At 36.0% G+C, this 26,393-nt stretch overlaps 1 protein-coding gene across 1 annotated transcript in view; it reads right to left on the bottom strand.

Moving 5' to 3' along the window:
- Positions 1-7,219, bottom strand: part of LOC143253385 (uncharacterized) — a 51,860-nt gene extending 44,641 nt beyond the window's left edge. Inside the window, exon 1 of the mRNA XM_076507175.1 lies at positions 7,119-7,219. Coding sequence (XP_076363290.1) covers positions 7,119-7,155 — 37 coding nt within the window. The 5' untranslated portion in view covers positions 7,156-7,219. The remainder of the gene's footprint in view (positions 1-7,118) is intronic.
- Positions 7,220-26,393: the final 19,174 nt, after the last annotated feature.

Genomic DNA, 26,393 nt, shown 5'->3' with positions numbered 1-26,393 from the left:
AACCGTGAACCTTAGTTTTATTTGACTACTCTATAAATAAGGTTAAAATAAAGTCCCCCCATCAGCGGCACCGCTGCGGACTTACAACCTAAGAAACAGGGTTTATATCCCCCGTGGTAAGCAGTGAACAGATAGTCCACTGTGTAGTTTTGTGCTCAGTTTTAAAGAAACTGGTCCGTGTAGTTAACTTATTTTTGTTCGGGAGATGCAAATAAAAATATATTATCACAGCTAATTTCCACACAAACAACAGTGTTGTATGGGGCATACAAAGTCTTGAAATATAACAAAAACAAAAAACTTGAATACTCACTAAGGATATATACACTGCTGGCCAAAATCTTAAGGCCAATGAACATAAAGAAAAAAATATGCATTTTGCATTGTTAGGCTCAACCATTTATTCGAGTAGAGCTTCGAGAGATGAAAATAAGAAAAGGGAAAATAGAAATATAAAACTTTTTCAGCATTTAATTGGGAAAATGTGAACACTATGAAATTAGCCTAAATACTAGCTAGTCAAAAGTTTAAGACCATACTGAAACGAAGTGTTAATCGGTAAACACGTAACAAAATTTAGTCATTTGTGTTCAAGCATTAGCGTTGTCAACACCTCCCACTGACATTTCCTGTGTTATATTGGGTAAAAACATGGCAAGGGCTAAAAAGTTGACAGAGTTTGAACGTGGCAGAATTGTCGAGATATATAAGCAAGGTCTCTCTCAACGTACCATCGGTGGTGAGATTGGGCGTAGTAAAACTGCTGTTGCAAATTTCTTAAAATACCCTGAGGGATACGAAACGAGAATTTCAAGTGGTCGGCCCAAGAAAATTTCGTCGGCGTTGAGCAGGAGGATTCGACGGTTTTCCGGCAAGATACCAGCCGATCGTCGAACCAGATTAAGGCCCTTACGGATGCAGAATGCAGCTCAAGAACAATAAGACGACATTTACGTGAGAAAGGCTTTTAAAACCGTAAACGTCTTCAAAGGCCACGCCTCCTTCCACACCACGAAACAGCTCGGTTAAACTTTGCTGAGAAGCACCAAACATGGGACGTAAGAAAAGTGGACAAAGGTTGTGTTTTCTGATGAGAAAAAATTTAACCTGAATGTTTCAGATAGCTTCCAACATTACTGGTACGATAAGGATATCCCACCGGAGACATTTTCTACACGACACAGTGGAGGAGGTTCCATCATGATCTAGGGTGTTTTCTCCTTCCATGGAACAATGGAGCTTCAGGTTATACAGGGGTGTCAAACAGCGTGAGAGCATTCTAATTGACTGAAGGCCCTCGCTTGTATGAAAATGACTGGATTTTTCAGCAGGACAACGGTGCAATCCACAATGCCCGCAGGACAAAGGACTTTTTCATGGCGAATAACGTGATTCTTTTGGACCATCCAGCGTGTTCGCCCAAACTGAACCCCATTGAAACTGTTTGGGGGTGGATGGCAATGGAAGTCTACAGAAATGTACATCAATTCCAACAGTGCATGACCTTCGTGAAGCCATCTTCACCACTTGGAGTAACATTCCAGCCAGCCTTCTGCAAACGTTTATATCGACCATGCCAAAACGAATGTTCGAAGTTATTCGCAATGACAGCCGTGCAACTCACTACTGAGACCTCTTGTTGGGTATTTCCTACCCTGTTTAGGACTTCTTTTTGGTATGGTCTTAAACTTTTGACCAGCTAGTATTTAGGCAAATATCATAGTGTTCACAAGGTGAACAGGCGCGACAGGGATGTGAACCCGCGACCCTCAGATTATGAGTCGCACGCCTTAACACGCTTGGCCATCCCGGGCCATCTCTATTAAATGCTAAAAAAAGTTTTATTTTTATTTTCCCTTTTCTTATTTTTCATCTTTCGAAGCTCTACTCAAATAAGTGGTTGAGTCTAACAATACAAAATGCATATTTTTTCTTTATGTTTATTGGCCTTAAGATTTTGGCCAGCAGTGTATGTATAACACTGAAGTTCAAGAGAAGAAAAAATAATATAAAAACTGTAAGCAATAAAAGTCAGTGAAAATATAAACAATATATTTAACTAGGAAATAAATTCACATTGGCTACATGGGAGTGACGGGACGGCGAGCAGCTGCGTCAGTCGCCATGCATATTTAGTGAATACAGCTATGAAGAAAGATGCTATGAGCGAGTATTAAGCGTCAGTGTAACGTTCGGAGTCATGTTGTACGAATGAAAGAGGCCCATTTAAGTTTCTCTACCAATCTTAATCGAAATTCATTTAGACATTACTTCTTGTTTGGTTTAAATTTAATAAACTGAAACAAGATAACTTGTTTCTCTAGCTAGGTCGGTGCAAGTGGTGTAGTCGCACGGACCACGCGCTTGTAGACATTTCACAAGTGAACAAGGATTTTTTTTAAATTAAAGTACTATTTCCTTTCTGTTTGGCTCTTGGTTAATCATTTATGGTTGACTACATAAATTTTGTAATTACGGTATACATAAACGTTCCGCTGACCGTAAAATAACTAGGTTATCTGGGGAGTAAGCACAGTTAGAAGAAGACAATGTCCTTTATAAACCAAGAACTTTGGGATGTGGTTTCTAAGTACGCTTAACAACTAGCCTTGAAACTACTAAGTTTCGGTTACGTTTGGATTTGGTATTAAAGAAAAAGACGTGTTCACAACAGGTGATAAGCCTCACTTACTAAAAGGAACAAAGTAGAACAATTCTTTTTATTATAACAAAAGTTATTACATTATTCCCCATGACTTAAACCGTAGTATTTCTACGCATGCGTGTGAGTGTAAGCTGTGATTTGATTAGTTGTTAACAAAAGATTTGCTAATGCACACTAATTTAACTTTTCACGTACGACATATGGTAAATGCTAAACAGAGTTTTCGTGGATAGTCGAGCACGGAACTTAGTGATTTGCATATTACTCCACTGTCTATTCGTTGAAAACGCCTGAATTTTACTAGATATGTGCGTGCTAGTCTTAGTTTAGTTTATAAACTGAATTCATAATACATTCCAAGTGTTTCACCACAGTATTCGGCTTTATTAGCTATGCCAGCAACGTTAAACAACTAAAACGAAATTATCTTTAGTTTAGGCTTAGGAAAACGTCCCGAGTCGCGTCGTGTGTCCAATTATGATGCGTCATTTTACCCTACTGTAGTTATTGTTAATTATGCAATTCACAGAGTTAGATGATGCCATAAAATAAACAAATCAGTAAACCATTGGAATATGTTCTAGTACTGTTTATAATTATGGCTGAACACTGAAAAATAACATCATAGAGGAAATTAATGTCGAATAACTAACAAAGCAGTTAATAAGCACTATATGACATAATATAGCTAATACAACCGGTTAAATACACAAAAAATGACGTGATAAAGTAAACAAAAGTGGTTAAATATAATTGAGCTTCTCAGGGGTACAACGGTATGTCTGCGGACTCACACCGCTAGGAACTGGGTTTCAATATCAGAGGTGGGCAGAACACAGACAGTCTATTGTGTAGCATTGTGCTTAATTACAAACAAACAGAAGAACAAAAATTATTAATGAAAATGCTACAATACAGTTTAAAAACTGGTTAATTGTTATTTTACATATATATTTATAGCACAAAATCCGTGTGTCTGTCTGTTTGTCCATTACCTAACTATTCCTAGGTCACTGGGCTAACCTCAAACAAACTTTGTGGGATAATGGTTTTGAACAAGAAGCATGTTACTAGGCGTTCACAACCCCATCTATCATCATTAATTCTATTATTGAGTATTTATTTTCTTTGAGGTAAATAAATTGAACTACATACATAGATGGCGCCACGTCCTTACTAAACAAAAACATTATTAAATGTTCTGTGAAACATCATACATACAGTATGGGGGAGGGCATAGTAACGCCTTATATATTTCAAGAAGTGATATAACTTTCTTTGTGGTGGAATGCAATGAAAAAAGATGGCCGTCGCTAGTTCAGCACTACGTAAACTCAGCTGATGTTTCTACTTCTACAACTACCATAAATCTAATATGAAAGTCGTTTCTGAGTTATAACTTCTTCCTACTTTGACTCGTGACATTCCAAATTCGACTAGTAAATCAATTAATTAATCACTTGAAATGCTGTTAAAGGGCATTAACAACTGGTTGTTGTAAGCGTATAACAAAAATCACACTGACCTCCACTAATTTTTCGCTACCTCTTCCCACCAAACCACTCTAGCCATCAAACAGTTTTAAGTATATATTGTATAATGAGTTCTTAAGACTTATATAAAAGTTCGGGTCAGTTAGTAATTAACATTCTAATAGTATGCCATATTGTTACTAAATTGTGTGAAAATTATGTTATTTATCATAGCTTTCACCCAGAGACTTTTTAAGTTTAAAACTTGAATAAAGATAACATCATATAGTTAATAAAACTGGTTAACTATACTGTAAGATAACATCATATAGTCAACAAAACTGGTTAACTATACTGTAAGATAGCATCATATAGTTAACAAAACTGATTAGCTATACTGTAAGATAACATCATGTAGTCAACAAAGTTGGTTAACTATACTATAAGATAACATCGTGTAGTCAACAAAACTGGTTAACTATACTGTAAGATAACATCATATAGTTAACAAAACTGGTGAACTGTACTGTAAGATAATATCATGTAGTTAACAATCCTGTTTAAACATACTATAAGATAATATTATATAATTAACAAAGCTGTTTAACTATATTACACCATAACAATATATGGTTATCAAATCTGGTTAACCATAGTCGAATAGATCGCATTGATAAAGAAAACTAGATAACTACTAGAGTATGTCGTAAGATAGTCAAAACGTAATTCTTCTGTAAAATTATACAGTTAACAAAGTTGGTTGACTATACTGTAAGATAACATCATATAGTATACAAAACTGGTTAATTATACTGTAGGATATCGAAGTAAAATGATACGATACAGTTAAAGCTACTGAACCATACTGGAGGATATTGAAGTAAGACGGTATGATACAGTTAAAAGTGGTCCATTTCGTCTAAATTAGGGACGGCTAACATAGATAACCCTCGAGTAGTTCTGCGCAGAATTGAAGAAACAGACAAAAGAAAATATTATTGCTTTTTTATGAACTTATTATAACTGTTTCCTAGGGTATATAACCATAAGGCGAAACCAGGTCTTCTTGTAATGGAACAAAACCAAAGGTTACGTTTATTTCAAACGGTTAAAATGTCTTTAATAATTATTAATAATTACAAACGCGGTAATGAAAGCGAAGGCAAATGATATTTAATTAAAGTAAAAACTCTATACAAAGATAATTTGATGTGACACAAGAATAACGACTTCTAACATTCAGTAAAAACGTGATAACAATTCGTACTCTACCGTCTATAACATATCGACCTACAAAATGACAGTTTTCATCTTAATTAAAACAGCTTACAAAGAGTATTTTTGTCTTAAAATTCCATAGAAAAACACAGTTTAGACTCTGAACTGTCCATATTTCGAATAGCTTTAATAGATGAAATTAATAAACGTTTCTCCCGTTGCTATTTTTAATTATTTGATTGAAAGTCCAGATCTTTTAATTACGTTTATCTTAGCAAAAAAGCCCGGCACGGCCGCCAGGTGGTTAGGGCGCTTGAATCGTAATCTGAGGGTCGCGGGTTCGAATCTTTGTCACAACAAACATGCTTACCCTTTCAGCCGTGGGGAGCGTAATAATGTGACGGTCAATCCCAACAAGTGTTGGTAAAAGAGTAGCCCAAGAGTTAGCAGTTGTCTAGTCTCACACTGCTAAATTAGGGATGACTAGTGCAGGTAGCCCTCGTGTAGCTTTGCGCGAAATTCAAACCAAACCAAACCAATATCAGACATAAAGTTTTCTTTGCATCACTAACGTGCTTCTAGGAAAAGCAGTATTTACAAGCTATTAAATCTGCAGTTTGTCAAACTTCTTCGTGAAACCTTTCTTTCTTTTTTTGTTGTAGTCATTATTATCATTAAATAAGTAAAAACACTTGGAAAACGTACGATTACTTAAGGCCTAGGATATTTTATTTTATCCGAAAACTTCTAAGGTTAAATTATACTTGTGATTAAAACTGGACAAACGAATATAAGATATAAAAAAGTGATATTTCATTATATAAACTGTGCTTCATCATTAAAAATGTACATATATTTGTACGTATTCAAATAAACCTATTTATAACTATTACAAATAAGGATCATCTTTTTCGTTGGGCCAAGCTAAGCATAGTGGGCAACGAGCCTGGACTGTGAATCTAGCAATTCATGTTTCGCGACATGTTACCCAAAAAACACGCTCCGCATATTAAAGCCGTCGTTGCTTTCAAACTCACATTTCACTATTCGATCACCCAAAAGTAGCTCAAAGTTGGCGGTGCGTGCTGTTGAACAATTTTCTTCTATTACTTCAATAGGTGGAACGTCTATGCACAGATATCTCTTTTTGTAGATATCTGTAAACAAAAACAGATCCCTTCTTCCAAGATAACTGGGTTACATATTCTATGTTAGTTAAAAACAGGGCAAAATAATAGCAGTGGTTTCGATTGTAGGAATGGTTAGGCTAAGGTTAGGTTAGTTAACTTTCATTTTTTTCCCTAATCTACAGACAAACAAATTTGAATAAATGAATATTATATTTAATATACAGGATTGCCTTCACTGACTTATGAATCCGATTGTGAATTATTTAAACATGATTTATTTACTAACTTTTATTATTTTCAGTTGAAAACTGGTTTGTTCTGTCTACATATATATATATACATATACTTGATGTGTGGTACAGTGAGAAATATTTCACTTAAAGCTAATTATTTAGCCTTAAAATAGTATATATATCTGTTAAACCGTCTGCCTGCTTGCTTACCCATCTGCCTGTCCGTTCAAATAATTAGACAATATGGGAATTTTTAAATCCAACTTACAGCAACTTTGTCATCAGATTAAAATACGGCACTATAAAATATGCAGAAACACGTGTTCGATTACTACAGAATTTTGTTTTACAGCGGAAGAATACACTTTTCAGTCGTGTACATTACAAGTAATACGCTCACCTTGAAGAAATATTACGCAGCTGACATAGGTAAACATGATAGCCAGCTCACGCTTAGAGACCTCTCCTGAACACACGAGCCACCAACAGCAATAGCACGTAATGAATGTCACTGTTGCAAGAAGTTAGCCAATTTCATCTGCTTCTACAATTGCTGGAACAGCGCCCCTAGCGTCAAAAATGGACTTTGTGCGACTTTATATAATAATGTTTTTATGTTAGCTATCTAAACAATTACACAACTGGATACTGGTTGATTAATTGGTGAATCAATAAATAGATAAATAAAGACCAGTATAAGATTAAATAATCTATATTTTTTATCTCCAATCCTTTTTTATTACAGTTTGTTTCATATAATTAAATTAATTAGTAGATTAGCACTTCAACAGCTTATCAGCAACACTTCTGACAAGTTCTGGCAGCTTAATAAGTTTCCCTGGAGGACTTTCGTTATCGTCAGAGGCCGATACGTTGGGGTAATTACTCTTTCTGGCGAGGATATTTAAGAGAAACACATAACCAGCCCTCAAAACAGTTACTTTGTAAAAAAAGATTCTAAAAACCTTAAATTCTTATCTATCTTGGAAAAGTTAATTGTCAGGTACATAAATGTTGTTACACAGAGAAGAAAATTTTACCCTGGAAAAAAATTAAAAGAAATTGTATACACTACTATGAATTTTATAATTAACAACATGTTATGTATGTATATATGTTCTGTAACTACCAGAAGACTAACTCCCCATGTGTATGTGTGTTGGGTAATTAACAGAAAACTAATTCCCCATGTGTATAAGTTTTGTAACTATTAAAAGACTAATTCCCCATGTGTATGTGTGTTATTTCACTATCAGAAGACAAACTTCCCATGTGTATGTGTTCTGTAACAATTAGAAGACTAATTCCTCACTGTATATATGTACTGTAACTACCAGAAAACTAACTCCTCATGTGTTTGTGTGTTCTGTAACTACTAAAAGACTAACTCCCCATGTGTATGCGCACTCTGTAGATACAAGAAGACTAACTCTCCACTATATATATTTCGTTACTACCAGAAGACTAACTCCTCATATGTATATATGTTCTGTAACGACTAAAAGACAACTCCTCATATGTATATATGTTATGTAATTACTAAAAGACTAACTCCTCATATGTATGTGTGTTCTGTAACTACTAGAAGACTAACTCTGTATTATCAAGATGACTAGTCATCGGATAGAGTATGACCGAATGTAGCAACATGGACTATAACGAGAAGGTGAGGCTTTATAACCTTTTTAATATAACGTATTCAACCTCTTTAAATATCACACGTAAGAGAACTTTTAAAATTCAATTAAAGAAAGCTTGTAATCTAACTCTAGCGTAACAGAAGTTGTTTTTATAGTTAGTTTTTCACTTATTACCCGTTTTTCTCATCACTTCGGTTTAGTTCTAAACCAGTAGTAGTAAATGTGACTAGTTGAAAATATTTCGTCTATAATAAATACGAAATCTACAAAACATTTTATTTTAACTTCCAGAACACATGATATATATTTGGTTCTTTTACATGTATCTCATACAAATGGTTATAGCAAAACGAAATTTTTTTGTTCCCTTTTGATTTTCAAGAGTTCAACTTGCCATTATGTGCGTGTGTTATAATAAAACCACATTGGGCTCTCTCTTGAGTCTTCCACGTAGATCCGAACCCCAGATTTTAACGTTGCTTGTCCTTATGCTTACCGCTGGGTGGGGACAAACTGTGCTAATTCTCAAAAATGATGTTTGTGGTACTTGGAAATATTAATTTTATGTTATCAAATAGTACTTAGCTAAATATTAAACAAATCACATTCAGTAAAAACAAACAAACCTAAAACTACCTCGTTCACGTTTTAGTGTTAAATCACAAAGTGTGCTGAATAATATTGGATATTCAAAAGTACTGTTATAAGTGAAAGAGTGGGCCTCTCTATTCCACTATTTTGAGCCGTAGCACATGAACAGTGTGTCCGATAAAAATATATTAATGCTGCGCGCGCATCAAACGTCACTTTCGTTTGAAGCTGGCGTCACGTATATTTTTCTACAGATTTCATCGTTCACGTGATCTCTCATTCATCGTATTAATTTTTGACGGTAACAGTGAAATTATTGTCAAACTCAAGTTCTTCGTTTCAATTGCTTATCTTTATAGGTCCACTCGAATTTTTCTATCAAAATTTATCGAAGTTAGACCTGCCAGTTCCTCACAACGCAGAAGACATAGACGAATAACTCTAGTTTGTATATAAGACTGTACGAATGGAAAAAAGTTGTTTTGAAAATGGACCCGTGATAATACGTAAAATTAAGTTTGCATATTTGTCTACAAAATCTTCTACTTCAATACATTTGTTAATGATTGAGTAATACCATAGCCCCTCTCATCAACAACGATATAGCAGCCCAGTAATATATTTTTTTTCAGCAAGTTAAAACTTTATCAGTTTTCTCGAAGTTTATGTGTTTTCTGATAGCAAAGCCACATGGGGCTATCTGCTGAGCCCAGGAGGGGAATCGAACCCCTGATTTTAGCGGTGTAAACCCGTAGACTCACCGCTGTACTAGCAAGGGGCCTCTCGAAATGTAACATTTTTATTGTTTTGTATGATAAAAGGGTTGTCTAACGTTGAACAACAACTAATAGGGCTGAATACGCTGGTGGTAATAAATCCGTAATAAGTTTCATGCATATTAAACACCACAGTACACTGTGGTATAAATAATATATGATAAATGATCGGTCGTTTGCCAGCGTATATTTCACTTGCATAAATGAAGGTTTGTCGATTTTATCTTACGGTCTCCCCAGTCAATCTTACCATAATCTCTCTATGTTTTTTTCTTTTTGAAGGAAATTCTTTTTTAACTTTTGAATAATTATCTTGGGTTGTTGGCCCGGCATGGTCACGTGCTTAGGGAATTCGACTCGTAACCTGATGGTCACAGGTTCGAATTCCCCTCACACCATACATGCTCGCCCTTTCAGCAGTGCGTGCATTATAATCCCAATATTCGTTGGTAAAAGAGTAACCCAAGAGCTGGCGGCGGGTAGTGATAATTAACTGCCTTCTCTCTAGTCTTACACTACCAAATTAGGGACGACTAGCGTAGACAACCGTAATGTAGCTTTGCGCGAAATTCGAAAAGCAAACTTTTTGTTTGTTATTCGTTGAATTTTCTTCAAACTTATCCTCTTGAATATTTAGTAAGAAACAGCGCCTCATGACGTACTTTATGTTACTCGTAAAATAGAAATACGTGCCAATTTATTTTATTTGCTGCGGGAATGGCCGCAAAAGTCGTTTCTCAGGGATTATAACTAACTTAATGACTTTTACAAAATATAAAAAAATAGATCCTGAAATGAATTGTTAAGGGGGGAAAAAAGCCATTCTGTTCTTATTTCTGTGTAACGAATGTGGTTGGTGAGCTATATTATGTGTTAAACGATATATTTGTGATGAATCAGTTCAGATTAATCGCTGAAATAAAGAATGAGTGAAAATTACACTTTACAAAGGTTTTATAATAGTATAAACTAACTCTTAACAACGACTAAAGTGAAACATCTATATCTTATTGTACAAACTTAATTTTCAGTAGATGGCGAGTTAAAAAACAAAATGCGTGAAACCAGAAATCTGTTAGTTGATCACAAAAATACGCTTAAAACCAAACAAGTAAACTAACTAAATTCACAGTATAAAAACCTGGATTAATTAATTAAATATGTCTAACTTGTCCAAATATAGGGTTTTCAGTAGAGACAATGCTTTATTTTAGGGTGACATATATATGTATATAAGAATACTGCGGGTAGTTTCTATATTGAGGCAAAAGAATGAACTTTGTGTTTTCACTTCTGTTAGGCTAAAGGAGACACTAATACTAAAGAACTACATTGAACATAATTGCCTAAGCAAACTGTGAGTAAAAACTAACTTTTCTTACGATTTTATTCAAGTTTAATTCACCAGAGTTTCTCAGAGTGCCACGCCCCCACTTCGTACGACTAGTCCTATTTGTGGGAAGGAAAATAAGGGTTTTTAGCTTGTTTGTTTGTATTTGAATTTCGCACAAAGCTACTCGAGGGCTATCTGTGCTAGCCGTCCCTAATTTAGCAGCGTAAGACTAGAGGGAAGACAGCTAGTCATCACCACCCACTGTCAACTCTTGAGTTACTCTTTTACCAACGAATAGTGGGATTGACCGTTACATTATAACGCCCCCACGGCTGAAAGGTCGAGCAAGTTTGGCGCGACCGGGTTGCGAATCCCCGACACTCAGATTACGACTCGCACGCCTTAACACGCTTAGCCATGCCAGGCCTGGGCTTTTAGCATCTCTATCTCCACGTATAATCATCTCGCAGGACACTTTCTAAAACTAATTTCTAATCAGCGACTTATCAAGCGTATTGGCTACATAATGAATAAATGTACGCTTAGACTAAATCTCTTCATCATATGTGACAGCTTAAAAGCAGAGTTTGTGCTGTTTAAAAGTCGCCTGGGATGTATATCTAAGTGCAAGAACTCGCACAGAAATTTCAAATGAACTTCTGAATAAAAGTATTTGAAAATTACAAATTACACGGAAGGTTAGTTGTGAATTTTACGAACCACAATTACAAAAAGTCTTCATTAAATAAACTGAAGAATAGGGATGGACCCATGAAAAAGTAACTGATAAAAACATCTGTGGTATATAATGTTTAACTGTTTTGTAGAGGAACCTTAATATTTACGAAATGTGGAAAAATAAAAGATTGCTTCGAGAGAAACTGTTAAAACTCACCATTTTATATTCTAATATTAAAGCTTCACGTAATATATTTAATAAAACATCAACAAACAGTTGACTTACGATACAAATAAACTAACGTCATTATTTCACGGTTCGTATTTTCCTTCAGGTTTTCAAACTTTATATTCTACCAGCAAATACCAACAAATCTTTTTGGTTCACCATTCGGTTCATACACGAGTTGAAAAAACAACATGAAACATTTTCTTTTACCTAGTAACTCAAACCAGAGAAATAATGAGGCTGACAGACTGTCACTTGGTCTGATGAATACACTACACATCAAAATCTTGTAAAACAACAACAACAATAAACCACGTGAACGATGCCACACTAATACTAAAAACTTCGCGCATGAATTCATGAAGTCTCACAGAAATGCCACAGTGAGATTTTTTCCCCTGAAATGCATAAAAACAGAATAGATACACACGAATGGATTCGAGCTGGCAAGTGTCAGTAAATGGCTGGCAATATATCTAGAACAGTAAGTGAATTACGTAAGTTAGTATGGCATAGGCCAAACATGTCTGTACAAAATAACTAATATACGAGAGTCTGAAGGAAATGTTGTTGGAATAAAAAAGAAACAAAGCAACAACGAATAAAATCAATGAAATGAAAAAATAATAATAATAAAATAAGATAGGGGCAGTTAAAATAAGGTAAATAAAGTAGATTAATTATGTAAATTATTATAAAATAAGTCTGGCAAGTAAACATATAACAAATCTATCAGTCAACATAACTAAAGTAAGGTAAAATTAGTAGTGAATTTTTTATGTAACACATAAATCAGCATACGAGACAATGAGTCAATATAAACTAAGTCAATAAATAAGCGAATCGAAAGAAAGTTAGGGTGGTCAACGTAAGGCAAGCCGTGTATATCAGCTTCAAGTATGTCATAAAATTATGAAATCACTGGGTTAAGAACAGTAAGTATAAAGCATATAAGGTAGTTAGGTAGACTGATGAGTCAGCATAAAGTATATAAGGTAGTTAGGTAAACTGGTGAGTCAGTATAAAGCATGTAAGGTAGTTAGGTAGACTGGTGAGTCAGTATAAAGCATGTAAGGTAGTTAGGTAGACTGATGAGTCAGCATAAAGTATATAAGGTAGTTAGGTAAACTGGTGAGTCAGTATAAAGCATGTAAGGTAGTTAGGTAAGCTGGTGAGTCAGTATAAAGCATATAAGGTAGTTAGGTAAACTGGTGAGTCAGTATAAAGCATGTAAGGTAGTTAGGTAGACTGGTGAGTCAGTATAAAGCATGTAAGGTAGTTAGGTAGACTGATGAGTCAGCATAAAGTATATAAGGTAGTTAGGTAAACTGGTGAGTCAGTATAAAGCATGTAAGGTAGTTAGGTAAGCTGGTGAGTCAGTATAAAGTATATAAGGTAGTTAGGTAAACTGGTGAGTCAGTATAAAGTATATAAGGTAGTTAGGTAGACTGGTGAGTCAGTATAAAGCATGCAAGGTAGTTAGGCAAACTGGTGAGTCAGTATAAAGCATGTAAGGTAGTTCAGTAGACTGCTGAGTCAGTATAAAGCATGTAAGGTAGTTAGGTAGACTGGTGAGTCAGTATAAAGCATGTAAGGTAGTAAGGTAAACTGGTGAGTCAGTATAAAGCATGTAAGGTAGTTAGGTAGACTGGTGAGTCAGTATAAAGCATGTAAGGCTGAGTCAGTAGTTAGGCAGACATGTAAGGTAGTAAGGTAGACTGGTGAGTCAGTATAAAGCATGTAAAAGTAGTAGTAGGTAGACTGATGAGTCAGCATAAAGTATATAAGGTAGTTAGGTAAACTGGTGAGTCAGTATAAAGCATGTAAGGTAGTTAGGTAAGCTGGTGAGTCAGTATAAAGTATATAAGGTAGTTAGGTAAACTGGTGAGTCAGTATAAAGTATATAAGGTAGTTAGGTAAACTGGTGAGTCAGCATAAAATATATAAGGTAGTTAGGTAAGCTGGTGAGTCAGTATAAAGCATGTAAGGTAGTTAGGTAGACTGGTGAGTCTGTATAAAGCATGTAAGGTAGTTAGGTAGACTGGTGAGTCTGTATAAAGCATGTAAGGTAGTTAGGTAGACTGGTGAGTCAGTATAAAGTATATAAGGTAGTTAGGTAGACTGGTGAGTCTGTATAAAGCATGTAAGGTAGTTAGGTAGACTGGTGAGTCTGTATAAAGCATGTAAGGTAGTTAGGTAGACTGGTGAGTCAGTATAAAGCATGTAAGGTAGTTAGGTAGACTGGTGAATCAGTATAAAGTATATAAGATAGTTAGATAAACTGGTGAGTCATTATAAAGCATGCAAGGTAGTTAGGTAAACTGGTGAGTCAGCAAAATCATGTAAGGTAGTTAGGTAAACTGGTGAGTCAGCAAAAAGCATGCAAGGTAGTTAGGTAAGCTGGTGAGTCAGTATAAACTATATAAGGTAGTTAGGTAAACTGGTGAGTCAGTATAAAGCATGCAAGGTAGTTAGGTAGACTGGTGAGTCTGTATAAAGCATGTAAGGTAGTTAGGTAGACTGGTGAGTCAGTATAAAGTATATAAGATAGTTAGGTAGACTGGTGAGTCAGTATAAAGCATGCAAGGTAGTTAGGTAGACTGGTGAGTCTGTATAAAGCATGTAAGGTAGTTAGGTAGACTGGTGAGTCAGTATAAAGTATATAAGATAGTTAGGTAGACTGGTGAGTCTGTATAAAGTATGTAAGGTAGTTAGGTAGACTGGTGAGTCTGTATAAAGCATGCAAGGTAGTTAAGTAAACTGGTGAGTCAGCAAAATCATGTAAGGTAGTTAGGTAAACTGGTGAGTCAGCAAAAAGCATGCAAGGTAATTAGGTAAGCTGGTGAGTCAGTATAAAGTATATAAGGTAGTTAGGTAAACTGGTGAGTCAGTATAAAGTATTTAAGGCAGTTAGGTAAACTGGTGAGTCAATATAAAGCATAATGTTGTTAAGCAGATTAGTGAGTCAATATAAAGTATATGTGGCAGCTAAACAGACTGGCTTTGCTTATAAAAGAAACTACTAAGTTCCAAAATAATTAATTAGCATCTGCAGTCTTACGTCCTGGAGAAGGTAAAATGGTCATGAAGAAGCCTAACATATCACACAAAAGCGGAACTGGAACGAAAAATATAACAACATTTTGTGGACTGGTGAAATTAAAACTGAACTTTCTGGAAACACTGAGAGAGATTTTTTTAGAAGACACAACTATGAGAAATTCAAGTTTTTGTTTGTGTTTCTCTGCTTCTGATGTCGGAAACATGGTAAAAAATTGAAGACATATTGTTGGAAATGTGGTAATTTCAACATCCGTCAATCCTTGTCAATTGATCTTCGTACCTTTCATCAGGGGATTGAATTTTAGCAAGAGAAAAATCCAAAAAATTACAGTTTTAATCATTGAAGGGTACTTAGAATAACAAAAAAGAGAAACTGGAAAAATAAAAACAATTAAATGGACCCCTTGTAGTCCATATAAAGATTCCAATCTAGTTGAAAAATTATAGCAAGAGGTAAAAATTCCTATTGCAAGAGAGACACCAATCACTCTGGACAACTGTGACGCATTTTGGAGCAGAAGTGGACCACAATCGTAAATGCAAACCTTACGGAATTTGATGACATTTTTGACCAAGATTTGTGAGGCAAGTACCAAAAGTATGGGAGGAAAATTATAGGTTAGTAAAAATGTTTATTATAAGGATGCATATTAATAATAACAAAGCTATATGTATAATAAAAAAAGAATTAGAGAAAGAACTGCCCACTCTTTAACCTACAAATTATTGAAATAAAATATAAATGTGAGTGGTCTCCAAAGTTTGACCGATACTATATATATATATATGCATAATAACGGTTACAGCCTATGTTCATTAACAATTATACCAATTTGGCATGCAAGAAGAACATCGATAGGTTTCCACAGCAACCGTGCACCACCAGGAACGAGGATTATAGTCACGTGTGGAATAGGTTAAAGCTGAAGAACTGCACCAGATTTAGAAATCCTATGTGCCGCACAAATCGAAATTGTTTTTCTATTTACGGTCTCATCCTCAAAAGTGATATGAAAAATTTTAGTCAAATAAATAAATTGGGAAAGGGCAAAAACCATGTTGTGAAGACTTATAATTTAATTGTGTCTGCAATTTAATATGGTAGCTTATTTATCACGTTTTAAGTAACTGAACCTTCTCCAGTTCTTGTCTTTGGGGCTTATATAATTATTCATTACAAATGTAGGTAAACGTAACAATATTTGCTGCCAGTTGATTGGTTGTTACTTTGAATGTATATCGTACATCATAGACAGACGAAACGTTTTTTTACTTGTTGGCTTTTAAACACAAAAATACGCAATGGGCTTTCTATGGCCCTGTCTGTATCGAAACCCAATTTTTAACATTATAAGCACTTATACTTATCGATAAGGGGAGAGTAACAAAAAGCGTGACAGCCCAGAAACTAATTACATTACTCTGTGGAAACTCTTCCAAGGCCCAGCAGGGCCAGTTGGTTAAGGTGCTCTACTCGTAATCTGAGAGTCGTGGGTTCGGATCCCCATCACACCAAACATACTCGCTCTTTGAGCCATGGGAGCGCTATTATGTGTGGTGGCAATTCCATTATTCGTTGGTCAAAGAATAGCGCAAGAGTTGGCGTTAGGTGGTGATGACTAGCTGCCTTCTCACTTGTCTTACGCTGCTACATTAGGAACGACTAGCGCAGATAGCCTTTTTGTAGAGACGTGTCCAAAAAAAGAACTGGATAAAATGAGTATAGAAAACAAAACAACAGAATAAAGCGTGTACAAAAAATAAAACAACAACAGAATAAAACGTGTACAAAAAAACAAAACAACAACAGAATAAGATGTGTATAAAAACAAAACCACACCAGAACAAGACGGGTAAAAGAACAAAACAACAGAATAAGGCGTGTAGCTAGAATAAAAAGTATTAATTAGGGGAACACACACGACATAAGTCAACCCATTTTTTATATTGTACGTGTATAAATTAACCCATAATTTGTACGATATTTTCTCCAGAGGCCTTATAAATATTGCAAAAATTAATTATTGATCATGATGATGTGATTTGAACAAAGAACAGGATTTTATTTGGTGTATGAAAAAAATATAATAACATATTTGCGATGCACAATGTTGTTTATGGGTTAGCGTGTCGGGTAATTAATTCCAGGGTCAATGATTTGTATCTCGTTGTTGAGTAATCGCACTGTATATACACATATTCAGTTTCATGACCCATTAATGCTGATACGCACTTTTAGAACAGCGGGTACATTATTAAAGTTACCACAAAATTCCACTAATTGATCAGAGTTCCCCCCACCGCAGTGGCACAGTGGTATGTTTGAAGATTCACATTGCTAAAAACCGGGTTTCAATACCTGCGGTGAACCGAGCACAGATAGACCATTGTGTAGCTTTGTGCTTAATTCCAAACCAAACTGTCCTTATGATAAGTCTTAACTCGCCGAACACACTCAGGATCTAAATGTTATTAATGTTGTTAGGCCTAATACAAGCCTAATTTCTAAATTAATTGTTGATGTAACTATCAGTGTTAGTTACATCGGTAACATCAGTGGCACAGCAGGACGTCTGTGGATTCACAGTACTAGAAACCAGGTTTCGATACCCGTGTCGGGTAGAGCACATATAGCTCTTTGTGTAGCTTTGTGCTTAATTCTAAACAAAATAATTAATCACAGTAGCCCAAAAGTGGCGTCTGTTGCTGTTAACTGATTACTTTCACTTTAATTAATATGTTTAAAATTAGGGTTAAAAACATAATTTATGGAGCTTAAAAAAACAGTCCTTTTCCTTAGAAACTAAGCCCGCAAAAATTGTGATTTAAAGTTTAGGTCGATTATGTCTTAATTCTTTGAATCGTAAATTTGTTAACTCAGTAAAAAGATAAAAACACACATTGTACAGATATAGTTGGCAGATAAGGCACATATACGTGCAACATGGTCGTCTGACTATTTGTACGGAGAAAATCAATTCGGAAAGTCGTTCATCATTAAAGGACTCGGGTTGTGGGAAACGCATCTGGTCGCTCGCAAAATCGTGTTTATTCTTTTGTATCCACCGTCCTTATCACACTAGCTTTAATACCCAACTCCACGTTAATCGATGAATAAAACATGCGCACGTGTCGGCTGAATGAATTTTCTATAGGTATTTTTATTCTCTTTTCAAGAGTTTCGACGTGAATGATTGAAAAGGCAAGATGAGCAATCTGCCATTATCAATAACACACTACATGAATTACCCAAACAGTAGACTCGATAATACTGACACTGTTGGGTGGGGGTGAGGGAATCTGAAAACCGCCTCTCGTTATTATTAAAGTAGGAATACACTACAGATGCATGCTTCTTGGTGACCTCGCATTATTCTTTACAGATTTTATATTATAGGATATTAAAGAAAGATTTTCATCCATGAAATAAAAGAGTGAAACATTGATGTTATTTCTTTACTGAATGATTTATCATGGTCAAGTAAAGCTGTTTAACGTCAATAAAGTCTCGAACCCAACTGACAAGGAAAGGTATGGCTCTCAAAGAGTAAAATATTTAACCAGGAATTTTCATTTGGGACACCAAATTAGGAGGACTACACTTATTTGAATCAAACATTGATTAAAAAATAATAATAAAGCGATAGGGGGCTGTCGGAACGTTAGTGAATTAGCTGGTTTATAGTCTACAAGAAAACATCTAAAAGAATTGAATAAAAGTTGGGAGAAAGCAGCTAATTTCTCAAAAAATCCTCAATCATATTTTGAGGACAACGTGACACAAAGTAGGAGAAAGAGAAATAAATGGTTTGTATAATAAGTTTGACAAGAAAACCAATAACACAAACCAACTATTAAACTTTAATATTTCGAACTATACTTTTAATGTTTTGAACAATATTGGTTTTCATTACTGATCCTTGGAGTTTAATAATAACACGAATTGTGGATAAAAAACACACGATTCTCGATCGTATAAGTGCATTTTTTTCGAGTAGCGAGTTATATTTTATGTAAATTTAACATTTTATTGGAGTATTTATATGACAATATTTTTTCTTAATTACATTTATTTAGTCTTCGTGATTACTCACTGACATACATTTTAATTATCATGGATCCCCATGAGTTGAATTACGTTTCACCACAAAAATAGCCTGAACCCGGGGCATTCTGTAGCATGATGGTTAGGGTGCTTGACTGGCAATCTGCTGGTTGCGGGTTCGAATCTCTTTCATCGAACATACTCGCCCTTTCAGTATGTGACGGTCAATCTCACTACTTGTTGATAAAGAGAAGCCCAAGAGTTGGAGATGAGTGGTGTTAACTAGCTGCCTTTCCTCTTGTCCACTGATCAAAACTTACAGACATATTGTCCAGATATCCCTCGAGTAGCTTTGCGCGAAATTCAAAACCAAATCATGCACCCGACATAATGAATAGAATCCACATAAGGTATGAGTTACCTTGTTCGGTCGTGCACCAAATGTTGATGTATTTGATCTGACAAAATGCGATGCTCATTACGAATACGAAGTTTTGAACCAAAATTCAGAAAATTATCCCAAAAAGGAAGAAGACGAAAACTGTCCTCGTGCTCTTTGAACGACGTTGCAACAAAAACGGTTGGCTGTTGCGTTACCAAGTTTGAGGAACCTTCATAATTAGTGTGGAAATGTAGTATAGATTACACAAAACAACTGAAGAAATCGAAGGACCCCAAAAATTGCTACTTCATTAGTTATTAACGTTCTAATATTTACTAATTTTGCACTAGTACTTACTTATAGCTCACAAGGCTACTGTAATATTTATTAATATCATTCTAATATGCATTATTTTTATCTCTAGTATTTATTACTATCACTCTGTTATTGCTTCGAGTCTTTACAATGTATACCTTGATGAAGTTGGAACAGTTAATAAAATATCATCTTTCAATAGCACAAACATCTTTACATCACATATGGTATAAGATATTTAACATTAACATACAGAATCAGATGTAATTATTCTAGCTTCTAATTTTCAAAAATACTGTTCTCTTGAAAAAGAAAGATAATACAACTCACAGACTTTGTAGACACTGGTAATAATTTTACACTAAATATTAATTCATTAATTAGCTAGGTTTCGTATTTTGTTTTACCCAACGTTATGCCGAAAACTGAACGCTAACTAAAAGATCTTACACTATACCTTTCAAGGAGTACAAACAATATGTTATCTACAGCTGAGATGAAAACATGCAAAATTATTTACTTGTTTGTCTTGGTGGATTTCGCGTTTAACTACTTGAGAGCTATTTGCTCTAACAGTCCCTAATTTTGAGGTGATAGACCAGAAGGAACACGGCTAATTGATAGCACCCACCTCATATCTCTTGAATCACTCTTGTATGATGAACCCAACGTTAAACCGTAAAAAGTGTTTTTTTTTATAATGGGTCGCGAACCATAAATCATTGGACTAACAATCTGAATACTCTAGCTATCAGGCCAAGTTAAATTGATTAATTATTAACTTTGTTACAGAGAATTAATATGTAAACGTTATTCTCTACAGGCACATTAATAAATGGCATTTAAACTACAGACATATTAAAAACTTTTGCAATGTTACCTTTCTGGGTTTCTGTTCTCAGGTATCTCACATTAAAAATACATTAGTTCTGTCAGTGGACTCAGCAGATAGCCCGACGTGGCTTTGCTATAAAAAAAGCACACACACACACACACACAATAATAATGTTTGGCTGGAGTCATCTAAAGCTAAGAATCAACTTGGTGATGTTACAACCAGCTTCCTGAAAGTTAGCTTGACCATTTGAAAGATTTGTCAAGAAAACTAACCTTCTTGTGACGTCAGAGCTAGCTTTATATTCGATGAGAAAATATACAGAGGGTTTAGATAATTTCTATTTGATTCTAATATATTGATGGTCAGCATACTAGATGGAAACTAAAGAAATTTTTGGTATATTTTAATAAAGTTCTGATTTTTTAATCCAAAATACTTGAAATATCCTTTGAACATGCCTACATACCATCGAATTTCTAACTAAAGTTTGAAATTCATACTTTCTAATGTTTAAAAAGTGACAATTTCTATAAAATATAATTTTTACAAGAAATCCAGAATTTTGTTTATCTTATATAAGGTATTTAAAGAAAATAAAGTTAACGAATATATTTCTCTTGTTTGGACGTTATCTGAATTTCTCTTGTTGTACATATCAGTCCATTAAAACGTTCACGTCAACGTTTTATTTATATTTCGAGTGTCAAGTAGATAGCTTAGCGCTTCTAGAAAAACGAAGCAAAAACATCATTGTGTACGTCTGAAGCGATTTTGACAAAATTATTCTCATTTGTAATTGAATAAAAAACAACAACAACTAACAACGCTATTCCCTTAAACGTAATGGCATTACGTCTAAAACAAAGGGTCTAAAACAAAGTACATCTGCTCGTAATTGTAAGTAATATGGCCATTATGGTTAGTCTAAAACTGGTTTGACCACTCGTAGTTACACCTTAGTAACGGTTCCTGCTATCCGTTTAGCCATTACCATCCATTTCCAATAGTGAATAAATGGCTAACGAGTGTTCACTTATCTCCCAGTTGGTCAATTTGCTATGTGGACAACAAAGAAGTTCTTGCGTTGCAGGGATAACATAAAGGTATATATAGATTCTAAAAAGGGATCAATTTCACCATTATTGTCTGTTTCATGGTGTCTCGCTGTTCATCACATTTTTTACAGCCAGAGGGAATTATTTTACTAATTGAACCCCCCTAGTGGCACAAATGAATGCCTGTGGACTTCTAACGCTAGAAACCGAGTTTCGATACCCCTAGTTGGCAGACCACAGGTAACCTATTATGTAGCTTTGTGCTTAACTAAAAACAAACAAAACTATTCTAAGTAACTTTATAGCAGTGTAATCCGAATGTTTTGACAATATATATATCAAAGTTTAGTGTCAAAATTCTGTCACATAAAGTACGAATTAATTCCATATTTTAAACTTCAATTTACCAGCTGGTATTTATTATTTTCTGTTTGTCCACAAATAGAAACCACCGAAGAAGATTCCTTAATAACTGCCTCAGTGTTGTTTAGAATTCAGTGTTTTTTAACGCCACTATATAACAAATGGTCTAATAAGTTAATGGAAAAGAATTCTGTGGTTGTGTGTAACTTCATTATCATGTGTTTTGAATGACAAATTTATTAGAACATTTTCACTCTCTCATACACACACACGCTCGCACGCACTAAAGCTATTTATATATAGAAAATACTTTTATCATGTGAGGAGTCACGTGATTATTAGACTCTAATAAATGCAAAAGAAAAGTAGTCATACAGAGATTAATTTGCAGAAAATCGAGTAAGAGAAAACATCTCCAAGTTTTCCAAAAGGGCATGATAGTGGATACCGCTAAGAGAGTTGTTATCAAATTCCCTCTGCTTGTTATCAGAGTTATTAACAATGGTAATTAAAAAATTTGCATATGCCACTAGGAAGTACACAAGGGATATATAGACAAGTCGTCCCTAACTTAGCAATAAAAGACTAGAGGGAAGGTAGCTAGTCGCCATCATCTACCGCCAACTCTTGGGTTACTTTTTTACCAACGAGTAGTGGTACTGATCGTCACTTCATAAAGCTTCCTTGGCAGAATTGGCGAGCATGTTTGATAGGACATGGATTTGAATCCTCAACCCTGTGTCTAGCGTTGTAAGTCGTTAAACATACCGCTGTGCCACTGGGGCGCGACAGATATGTTACTCATTTTTTAAAATATAAGCTGCTGGTGAGTTACAAGCGTGCCAATCAGTCCTTTGGGATGAATAGCGAGTGTTAGGGTATTGCTGACTGGCTGCCTTCTTTCTGGCCAGTAGTTCAAAATAACAGGTTTCAATAGATAACCTTAAAAGCTTTGACAAAAAGGCCTGGCATGGCCGAGCGCGTAAGGCGTGCGACTCGTAATCCGAGGGTCGCGGGTTCGTGCCCGCGTCGTGCTAAACATGCTCGCCCTCCCAGCCGTGGGGGTGTATAATGTGACGGTCAATCCCACTTTTCGTTGGTAAAAGAGTAGCCCAAGAGTTGGCGGTGGGTGGTGATGACTAGCTGCCTTCCCTCTAGTCTTACACTGCTAAATTGGGGGCGGCTAGCACAGATAGCTCTCGAGTAGCTTTGTGCGAAATTCCAAAAAACAAACAAACAGCTTTGACAAAAATGCAGATATTTTCTCTACAAATCGAAGTGTCAATGCTTATTTTAAATTTCCTTTTGTATAACAGTATCAGATCTACATGACTGTGAAAGAAGCGTGTGGTCCTCTCTAAAGCTTGATACAGATTGAGCTATTATCCTTGTATTTTATTTTAATCTGGTTGGGCCATCAGACATGTGTCTTTTATTTTATCAGTTTAAAATCCTGTAAGGCCTTATGTTAAAGGCGTCTCTAGGTGCTTAAACGATTTAGGGCTCAGCCCCATAGGCGCGAAAATATTTGGTATTTCACTGTGATATCGATCATGGTTTTCTATTTTGATTTTTCAAGACATTTTCAGGAGATTGAAATCAAGTAAGGGCATCATCACGTGTGCTCTATATTATCACATCCGTTTAAAATACAACCACACTTTCAGATAAGCGTCTTCTATGTTCTTATGCTCTTTTAGAATGTAGAGAAGCCAGCAGGCACGTGTCTTATGTGTTAATCTATATTGCTATATTAAGGAAATAGATTGCATAATAACGTATAGAAATCGTCGTTGAGAATAAATATACGAATGTGATGATATTTAATGTATTAATTCAAATTCTATTGAATTCTAAAATAATCTTTTATTACCCACATCTCACTTTATAAGGAATATGGCACGGCCTATTTATTAGCGTGACAAAACAGGCAATATGGTGAATCAAAGTTCGAGTCCCGTAACTAAAATATGTTATCAAATCGAACTAAAGTACAAAAACTATTTTGTTGCAAGCCAAATATTGTATTGTTGGTAAAATAATGGGAGGAAATTATAAAATTATCAAGATCTGTAATTTACAGTTTATTTATTGTTAAAAAAACAACAAATTGTGTCATGATGTTTTCGCAAAGGCTCATTAGATGACGATACGTACACAGAAATATACTCTTCAAAACGAGAAACGCAAAAGGAATATTTTTGTTATTTTAAAGAGAAATATATGTAATAACGTTACAAGCTCAAAGTATGTGATGTTACACGTGTCAGACCAAAATGACGATAAAAGTTGTGCACTTTGAAAACGGAGGAAAACATCGGATTTTTCGCCAAAACGCATGCGTGTCCAATAAATTTGTTTGAGATCTGCATGTTCTGCAAGTGCAACATGTGCAAACTCCCTATAAAAGTGACGGGTTCTCGGTTTCCATAGCTCAGTGTTAAGCCACCGACACGCAATACAGTTACGCCAAGACTGACTGAAGCACAACGCCATTGGAAGCAGGCGAATCTCGATCAGATGTTGCCAGAGCTGTGAATGTCCACCCAAGCACTATCACAAGGCTATGGAATCGTCACCAACAACATGGATCAACTCGTGACCGTCCACGATCTGGCAGACCTCGTGTGACCACGCCCGCACAAGATCGCAACATCCGGCTACGTCACCTTTGGGATAGGACCACCACTGTGACGTCTACTGCCTCAACCATACCAGGGCTGCGTAGGATTTCCGATCAGACCGTACGCAACCGTCTACGAGATGCAGGAATCCGACCTCGACGTCCAGTCAGAGGCGTCATCCTCACCCAGCAACATCGTCAAGCACGGCTGCAGTGACTCGGGCACATCGGGTATGGCCTCATCGACGATGGAAGCATGTTTGGTTCAGCGATGAATCACGTTTTATGTTTCGTAGGCAGGATGGAAGGACCCGTGTTTACCGTCGCCGAGGTGAACGTTTGGCAGCAAACTGTGCGCAGGATGTTGACAGATTTGGTGGTGGCAGCGTCATGATGTGAGCTGCCATCGCCTACAATGCCAGAACAGACCTTTTGCACATTCGAGGAAATCTTACGGCTCAACGATACGTCGACGAGATTCTTAGGCCCATGTGCAACCCATTATGGTGATCGTCAACGATGTTTTTCAACATGACAACGCCCGTCCTCACACAGCCCGACTCACCACTGTCTTCTTGAGACGCCACAACATCAACGTTCTTCCCTGGCCCTCCAGATCACCAGATTTAAACCCCATCGAACATCTTTGGGACGAGTTGGACGGCGACAACCTCAACCGCAGACTCTACCTCAGCTTGCAACAGCTTTGCAGGCTGAGTGGACAGCCATTCCACAGGATGTGATTCCATGGGCAAGAGATGCCAAGCAGTTATTGATGCTCACGGGGGCATACTCGTTATTGACGTTGAGTGACGTTAAACTTCACCTAGTGAGCGTGGACTTTGCCTTTGCAGACTTTGGATGTTCAGCAGTGAATGTGCAAAGTTTCACACATGTCATACAGAACTACCCGGAATAAACTTGTTAACAATTTGTCTCATATTTTGCCTTTTGCGTTTCTTTTTTTGAAAAGTATATTTAAAACTTTAAATAATTATATAATTTGTTTATTTGATTGGTTTAGTTGTTGTTACAAGCGTAAAATCGTACAACGTGATGTCTGTGCTCTGCCACGAGGGATAAACCTAATCTGTAGTAGTATAAGTTCTCAGACTTACAGCTAGGCTACAAGAGGCAAGTTAAAAGATGGCTACGCGGTTGATTCTGTAAGATTTGTTTGTTTGTTTTTTTAATTTCGCGCAAAGCTACACGAAAGTTATCTGCGCTAGCCGTCTGTAATTTAGCAGTGTAAAACTAGAGGGAAGACAGCTAGTCGTTACCACTCACCGCCAACTCTTGGGTTACTCTTTTACCAAACAAACAGTGGGATTGACTGTAACATTATAACGCCCCCACGGCTTAAAGCGCGAGCATGTTTGGCGCGACAGGGATGCAAACCCGCGACCCTCGGATTACGAGTCGCACGTCTTAACCCACCTGGCCATGCCGGGCCCAAAATATTGCCTAGACTACAGTTAAAATAGAATATGAAATGAATTGTTGTCGACAGCAAAAGAAGCCTTACATTTTAAAAAATTCAGCCGGATATTGACGATTTCTTAAAAATGAAAGTTTAACTTAAGTTTTTATTTCTTCTTTTTGTTGCTCGGTATGGTCAGGTGGTTAGGACGCTAGACTCATAATCTGAGAGTCGTGAGTTTGAATCCCGTCCCACTAAACATGCTCGCCACCCCCCCCCCTATTCGTTGATAAAAGAGTAACCCAAGAGTTAACGGTGGTGAAG

This window comes from Tachypleus tridentatus, chromosome 6, assembly GCF_004210375.1.
Source record: "Tachypleus tridentatus isolate NWPU-2018 chromosome 6, ASM421037v1, whole genome shotgun sequence".
Taxonomy (NCBI): domain Eukaryota; kingdom Metazoa; phylum Arthropoda; class Merostomata; order Xiphosura; family Limulidae; genus Tachypleus; species Tachypleus tridentatus.
The sequence above is the reverse complement of the archived record's forward strand: the minus strand, read 5'-3'. Positions and strand labels throughout refer to the sequence as shown.